Genomic DNA, 8,526 nt, shown 5'->3' on the forward strand with positions numbered 1-8,526 from the left:
TGAGGGCTGGGACGCCGGGTGTGGGGCGCACATCCCGGGACGCTGCAGGGTTGAGCAGCACCAACAGAAACAGAGTTAAAGTGGCCAGAACATTAGTAGAGAACGGGCCGCAATCCTTCTGTTCCGTGACAGAGGCTGAAATTTGGCCGCTGCTGCTCTGACTCTCAGAAGAGGCACAGCAAACCGCCAGGGAAAGCCGCCAGAGAACAAAAGCCTGGAAATACCGGCTCAGAGAGTGCCCATCCCCATCCTCCCTCGCAGGGGACACGGAGACTCTACCCAAACAGGGTTGCCTGAGTATTGGCGCGGCAGGCCCCTCCCCCAGAACACAGAAGGCAGGCTGAAAAATCAAGAAGCCCACAACCCGGGCGCCTGGGTGGCGCAGTCATTGAGCGCCTGCCTTCGGCTTAGGGCGTGATCCCGGCGTTCCGGAAAGGAGTCCCTCATCGGGCTCCTCCGCTGGGAGCCTGCTTCTTCCTCTCCCACTCCCCTGCTTCTGTTCCCTCTCTCGCTGGTTGGCTGCCACATAAATAAATAAATAAAATCTTTAAAGAAGAAGCCCACATCCCTAAGATCCCTATAAAACAAGGGGCACGGCCTGGGACCCAGTCAATAATTTGGGCTCTGGAAACCCCGCAACCTCTCTTCATCAGAATGACAAGAAGGAGAAGCCCCCCCCAGCAAAGAAAAGACAGTGATTCTGTGGCCTCTGCCACAGAAATAATGGATATGGATGTAACCAAATTATCAGAAATGGAATTCAGAGTAACGATGGTCAAAATGATGAGTAGAATTGAAAAAACTATTAACGAAAAGGTTACTGAGAATATAGAATCCCTAAGGACAGAAATGAGAGCGAATCTGACAGAAATTAAAAATTCTATGAGCCAAATGCAGGCAAAACTAGAGGCTCTGACGGCCAGGGTCGCAGAAGCAGAGGAACGGGTTAGTGAATTGGAGGATGGGTTAATAGAGGAAAAAATGAAAATAGAAGATGGTCTTAAAAAAATCCACGCCCACGAATGTAGGTTACGGGAGATTACTGACTCAATGAAACGATCCAATGTTAGAATCATCGGCATCCCCGAGGGGGTGGAGAAAAACAGAGGTCTAGAAGAGATATTTGAACAAATTGTAGCTGAAAACTTCCCTAATCTAGCAAGGGAAACAAACATTCGTGTCCAAGAGGCAGAGAGGACCCCTCCCAAGCTCAACCACGACAAACCTACGCCACGTCACGTCATAGTGCAATTCGCAAATATTAGATGCAAGGATACAGTATTGAAAGCGGCCAGGGCAAAGAAATTTCTCACGTACCAAGGCAAAAGCATCAGAATTACGTCAGACCTGTCTACACAGACCTGGAATGAGAGAAAGGGTTGGGGGAGCATATTTAAAGCTCTTTCAGAGAAAAACATGCAGCCAAGGATCCTTTATCCAGCAAGGCTGTCATTCAGAATTGATGGAGAAATAAAGACATTTCAGAATCGCCAGTCACTAACCAATTTTGTAACCACGAAACCAGCCCTACAGGAGATATTACGGGGGGTTCTATAAAAGTAAAAAGGCCCCAAGAGTGATACAGAACAGAAAGTCACAGCCAATACAAACAAAGACTTTACTGGCAACATGGCAACATTAAAATCATATCTCTCAGTAATCAGTCTTAATGTAAATGGTTTGAACCATCCCATAAAACGCCACAGGGTTGCAGATTGGATAAAAAGAAATGACCCATCCATTTGCTGTCTACAAGAGACTCATTTCGAACCCAAAGATGCATTCAGACTGAGAGTAAGGGGATGGAGTACCATCTTTCACGCAAATGGACCTCAAAAGAAAGCTGGGGTAGCAATTCTCATATCAGATAAATTGGATTTTAAACTACAGACTATAGTTAGAGATGCAGAAGGGCACTATATTATTCTTAAGGGAAGTATTCAACAAGTGGATATGACAATTATAAATATATATGCCCCCAACAGGGGAGCAGCAAGATACACAAGCCAACTCTTAACCAGAATAAAGAGACATATAAATAAAAATACATTAATAGTAGGGGACCTCAACACTCCACTCTCAGAAATAGACAGAACACCCTGGCAAAAACTAAGCAAAGAATCAAAGGCTTTGAATGCCATACTCGACGAGTTGGACCTCATAGATATATATAGAACACTACACCCCAGAACCAAAGAATACTCATTCTATTCTAATGCCCATGGAACATTCTCAAGAATAGACCATGTTCTGGGACACAAAACAGGTCTCAACCGATACCAAAAGATTGAAATTATCCCCTGCATATTCTCAGACCACAACGCTCTGAAATTGGAACTCAACCACAAGGAAAAATTTGGAAGAAACTCAAACACTTGGAGACTAAGAACCATCCTGCTCAGGAATGACTCGATAAACCAGGAAATCAAAAATCAAATTAAACAATTTATGGAGACCAATGAGAATGAAAATACAACAGTCCAAAACCTATGGGATACTGCAAAGGCAGTCCTAAGGGGGAAATACATAGCCATCCAAGCCTCACTCAAAAGAATAGAAAAATCTAAAATGCAGTTTTTATATTCTCACCTCAAGAAGCTGGAACAGCAACAGAGGGACAGGCCTAATCCACGCACGAGGAAGCAGTTGACCAAAATTAGAGCTGAAATCAATCAAGCAGAAACCAGAAGTACAGTAGAGCAGATCAACAGGACTAGAAGCTGGTTCTTTGAGAGAATCAATAAAATTGACAGACCACTGGCAAGACTTATCCAAAAGAAAAGAGAAAGGACCCAGATTATTAAAATTATGAATGAAAAAGGAGAGGTCACGACGAACACCATTGAAATTGGAAGGATTATTAGAAATTTTTATCAACAGCTATATGCCAATAAACTAAGCAATCTGGAAGAGATGGAATCCTTCCTGGAAACCTATAAACTACCAAGATTGAAACCGGAAGAAATTGATTCCTTAAACAGGCCAATTAATTATGAAGAAATTGAGTCAGTGATAAACAACCTTCCAAATAACAAAACTCCAGGCCCGGACGGTTTTCCTGGGGAATTCTACCAAACATTCAAAGAAGAAATAATACCTATTCTCCTAAAGCTATTTCAAAAAATAGAAACAGAAGGAAAGCTACCAAACTCATTCTATGAGGCCAATATTACCTTGATCCCCAAACCAGGCAAAGACCCCCTCAAAAAGGAGAATTACAGACCGATTTCCCTAATGAATATGGACGCCAAAATCCTCAACAAGATACTTGCTAATAGAATCCAACAGTACATTAAAAGGATTATCCATCACGATCAAGTGGGATTCATACCTGGGATGCAAGCGTGGTTCAATATTCGCAAATCAATCAGCGTGATACATCATATCAACAAGAAAAGACTCAGGAACCATATGATCCTCTCAATCGATGCCGAAAAAGCATTTGACAAAATACAGCATCCTTTCCTGATTAAAACCCTTCAGAGTGTAGGAATAGAAGGTACATTTCTCAATCTCATAAAAGCCATCTATGAAAAGCCTACTGCAAATATTATTCTCAATGGGGAAAAGCTGGAAGCCTTTCCCTTAAGATCAGGAACTCGACAAGGATGCCCACTCTCGCCACTATTATTCAACATAGTACTAGAAGTCCTTGCAACAGCAATCAGACGACAAAAAGGGATCAAAGGTATTCAAATTGGCAAAGAAGAAGTCAAAATGTCTCTCTTTGCAGATGACATGATACTCTATATGGAAAACCCAAAAGAAGCCACTCCCAAACTATTAGAAGTTATAGAGCAATTCAGTAACGTGGCGGGATACAAAATCAATGCTCAGAAATCAGTTGCATTTCTATACACGAATAACGAGACCGAAGAAAGAGAAATTAGGGAATCCATCCCATTTACAATAGCACCAAAAACCATACGTTACCTTGGAATTAACTTAACCAGAGACGTAAAGGACCTATATTCTAGAAACTATAAATCACTCTTGAAAGACATTGAGGAAGACATAAAAAGATGGAAAGATATTCCATGCTCATGGATTGGAAGAATTAACATAGTTAAAATGTCCATGCTACCCAGAGCAATCTACACTTTCAATGCTATCCCGATCAAAATACCGAGGACATTTTTCAAAGAACTGGAACAAATAGTCCTTAAATTTGTATGGAAACAGAAAAGGCCCCGAATCTCCAAGGAACTGTTGAAAAGGAAAAACAAAGCTGGGGGCATCACAATGCCGGATTTCGAGCTGTACTACAAAGCTGTGATCACAAAGACAGCATGGTACTGGCACAAAAACAGACACATAGACCAATGGAACAGAATAGAGAGCCCAGAAATGGACCCTCGGCTCTTTGGGCAACTAATATTTGATAAAGCAGGAAAAAACATCCGGTGGGAAAAAGACAGTCTCTTCAATAAATGGTGCTGGGAAAATTGGACAGCTACATGCAAAAGAATGAAACTTGACCACTCTCTCACACCATACACAAAAATAAACTCCAAATGGATGAAAGACCTCGATGTGAGACAGGAATCCATCAAAATTCTAGAGGAGAACATAGGCAGCAACCTCTACGACATCGGCCAAAGCAACCTTTTTCATGACACATCCCCAAAGGCAAGAGAAACAAAAGATAAAATGAATTTATGGGACTTCATCAAGATTAAAAGTTTCTGCACAGCCAAGGAAACAGTCAGAAAAACTAAGAGGCAGCCCACGGAATGGGAGAATATATTTGCAAATGACACTACAGATAAAGGACTGGTATCCAAGATCTACAAAGAACTTCTCAAACTCAATACACGAGAAACAAATAAACAAATCAAAAAATGGGCAGAAGATATGAACAGACACTTTTCCAATGAAGACATACAAATGGCTAACAGACACATGAAAAAATGTTCAAAATCATTAGCCATCAAGGAAATTCAAATCAAAACCACACTGAGATACCACCTTACGCCAGTTAGAATGGCAAAAATAGACAAGGCAAGAAACAACAATTGTTGGAGAGGATGTGGAGAAAGGGGATCCCTCCTACATTGTTGGTGGGAATGCAAGTTGGTACAGCCACTCTGGAAAACAGTGTGGAGGTCCCTTAAAAAGTTAAAAATTGAGCTACCCTATGATCCAGCCATTGCACTACTGGGTATTTACCCCAAAGATACAGACGTAGTGAAGAGAAGGGCCATATGCACCCCAATGTTCATAGCAGCATTGTCCACAATGGCTAAATTGTGGAAGGAGCCAAGATGCCCTTCAGCAGATGACTGGATTAAGAAGTTGTGGTCCATATATACAATGGAATATTACTCAGCTATCAGAAAGAACGAGTTCTCAACATTTGCTGCAACATGGACGGCACTGGAGGAGATAATGCTAGGTGAAATAAGTCAAGCAGAGAAAGACAATTATCATATGATTTCTCTCATCTATGGAACATAAGAACTAGGAAGATCGGTAGGGGAATAAAGGGATAAAGAAAGGGGGGGTAATCAGAAGGGGGAATGAAGCATGAGAGACCATGGAAACAAAGTGAGGGCTTCAGAGGGGAGGGGGGGTGGGGGAATGGGAATGATTGGTGATGGGTAGTAAGGAGGGCACGTAGTAAGGAGGGCACGTATTGCATGGTGCACTGGGTGTTATACGCAACTAATGAATCATCGAACTTTGCATCAGAAACCAGGGATGTACTGTATGGTGACTAACATAATATAATAAAAAAACATTAAAAAAAAGAAATCTGATATATTGCACAGAGATATGAAGCTTCAACCTCATAACATTACAATGTACTTGCTAACATTTATTACACTGGCATTTTATTTATGATCAAATATGAAAAAGGGCTTTGAATAAAATTATTAATAATGTTTAAAAAAGGGTGAGAGAGGAGAAAATTCAACTCACTTATTTTAGTAAAAAAAAAGAAATGAGAATGCCTAAAACATACTTTTGACATAATGTTTTTAAGTCGAGTTCTCGTGTGCTAAGAAATGTTAAGAGGTTTCAAAAAGGTCTGTTAATTCTGTACTCGGGTCTGAAATAATCAGCACAGGAAGTTGTTAGCTCTGTGATTCCAAGACTGTGACTACCTCAATGATTGTATGCTGATGCAACAAACTGCATTTGCGAAATTGCATTGTTTGTTCATAGATCAATTTTAAATGAACAGGGAGGGAAAGCAGCCCGGGTTAAAGTAGCTCTTATGCTGTGATCTGTAGTTTTTCAATTTTACAAAATTATACAATGAGACATGTTACTTCTCAAATCTGTTTTCTGGAAAACTGTTACATAGGTTGTAGTTTATTGATGAACTAGCCAACCGCTCTATAATGAATGCTACAAAAACGCATATTCATTTACTCCAACCTTACCAGGTTGTCCTACTGGTCCAGGAATCCCCGGTGGCCCTGGTGGTCCCTGAACACCTACTCCTGGAAGCCCAGGAGGTCCCATTGGCCCAGGTTGTCCATTTGGCCCAACATCACCTTTAAGAAATAAATATAGTTTAGATATTAAAAACAACAACAATAGCTGAGTCACTAGTCATTAGGAACCACAATACCTATGTGAAAAGGCACATAAAATTAAGCAGGGATCTTGAAAAGCTATCCAATCACTGAGCAAGACGTATGCGCCAAGTACCCAGAGCCGATCCAGGAAATGCATTAAAAGTTACAGACATATAACTTATGCTGAGCACTCAACTTCAGTACTTAAATCAGTCTCACAAAATGGTACATAAGATTACAAACCACACATTTCCTTTACTTGCAAATCACCTTGGGCAAGTATCTCTAAGTTTAAAATATATTTTCAAAAACACAATAAAGGTAGATAACCTTTAACGTCTTCCTATTTACTAACTTGGGCCCATGTCCTATAAACATACTAAAGCCTCTTAACCATCTGTAAAATGCCTTTTTGATCGTAGAAACTTCACTGTCCCTCTATCTTCTGTCTCTTATTTTAAAAAATTTTACATATACTAAAATTCTTTTTCTAATGTACTTTGTTGAGTTTTGACAAATGTATACAGTCATATAATCACCACCAAAATCAAGATATGTAAGATACGGAGTTAAGATGGCGGAGGAGTAGGAGACACCTTTTTCAGCCGGTCCCCCGAGTCAAGCTGGATAGGTACCAGACCAGCCTAAACAACCACGGAACCAGCCTGAGACGCAGGAAGATGCATCTGGATCTCTACAAATGAACATCTCCAGCGCTGAGTATTGTAGCCACTTGCACGGGAGAGCGGGCGGGGCTCGCGGACGGCACCCGCAAAACAGCAGACTGAGACCGTGAGCCGGGTGCGCGCGCCACCAGGCATCTCGCGGAACACCGGAATCCCAGTGCGCTCACTGGATCCAGACTGAGACCGGGAGCTTCCGGAGCATGCGCCCGGCAGCTGGCAGCTGGCGGCGTTAGAAACACAAAGGACAGAGGCACGCTGGCCCTGGAAGTGTGGGCTGGGACGCCCGCGGGGCGGCTGGCGGCTGGCGGCTGGCGGCGTTAGAAACACAAAGGACAGAGACGCGCCGGCCCTGGAAGTGAGGGCTGGGACGCCAGGTGTGGGGCGCACATCCCAGGATGCTGCAGGGTTGAGCAGCACCAACAGTAACAGAGTTGAAGTGGCCAGAACATTAGTGGAGAACGGGCCCCAGTAGTGCAATGGCTGGATCATAGGGTAGCTCAATTTTTAACTTTTTAAGGGACCTCCACACTGTTTTCCAGAGTGGCTGTACCAACTTGCATTCCCACCAACAATGTAGGAGGGATCCCCTTTCTCCACATCCTCTCCAACAATTGTTGTTTCTTGCCTTGTCTATTTTTGCCATTCTAACTGGCGTAAGGTGGTATCTCAGTGTGGTTTTGATTTGAATTTCCTTGATGGCTAATGATTTTGAACATTTTTTCATGTGTCTGTTAGCCATTTGTATGTCTTCATGGGAAAAGTGTCTGTTCATATCTTCTGCCCATTTTTTTTTAAAGATTTTATTTATTTATTTGACAGAGAGACAGCCAGCAAGAGAGGGAACACAGCAGGGGGGAGTGGGAGAGGAAGAAGCAGGCTCCCAGCGGAGGAGCCCGATGTGGGGCTCGATCCCAGAACGCCGGGATCACGCCCTGAGCCGAAGGCAGACGCTTAACGACTGCGCCACCCAGGCGTCCCCTTTTTTTTTTTAAAGTCTTCTGCCCATTTTTTGATTTGTTTATTTGTTTCTCGTGTATTGAGTTTGAGAAGTTCTTTGTAGATCTTGGATACCAGTTCTTTATCTGTAGTGTCATTTGCAAATATATTCTCCCATTCCGTGGGCTGCCTCTTAGTTTTTCTGACTGTTTCCTTAGCTGTGCAGAAACTTTTAATCTTGATGAAGTCCCATAAATTCATTTTATCTTTTGTTTCTCTTGCCTTTGGGGATGTGTCATGAAAAAGGTTGCTTTGGCCGATGTCGTAGAGGTTGCTGCCTATGTTCTCCTCTAGAATTTTGATGGATTCCTGTCTCA

At 42.3% G+C, this 8,526-nt stretch overlaps 1 protein-coding gene across 1 annotated transcript in view; it reads right to left on the reverse strand.

The window, feature by feature from the left end:
* The window catches only part of COL4A5 (collagen type IV alpha 5 chain), a 252,110-nt gene that overhangs the window by 58,228 nt on the left and 185,356 nt on the right, over positions 1 to 8,526 (reverse strand). The window contains exon 30 of the mRNA XM_040627518.1: positions 6,390 to 6,503. Within this exon, the coding sequence (XP_040483452.1) occupies positions 6,390 to 6,503 (114 nt within the window). The remainder of the gene's footprint in view (positions 1 to 6,389; positions 6,504 to 8,526) is intronic.

The sequence above is a fragment of the Ursus maritimus genome, assembly GCF_017311325.1.
Source record: "Ursus maritimus isolate PB19 chromosome X unlocalized genomic scaffold, ASM1731132v1 scaffold_X1, whole genome shotgun sequence".
NCBI classification, from domain to species: Eukaryota; Metazoa; Chordata; class Mammalia; order Carnivora; family Ursidae; genus Ursus; species Ursus maritimus.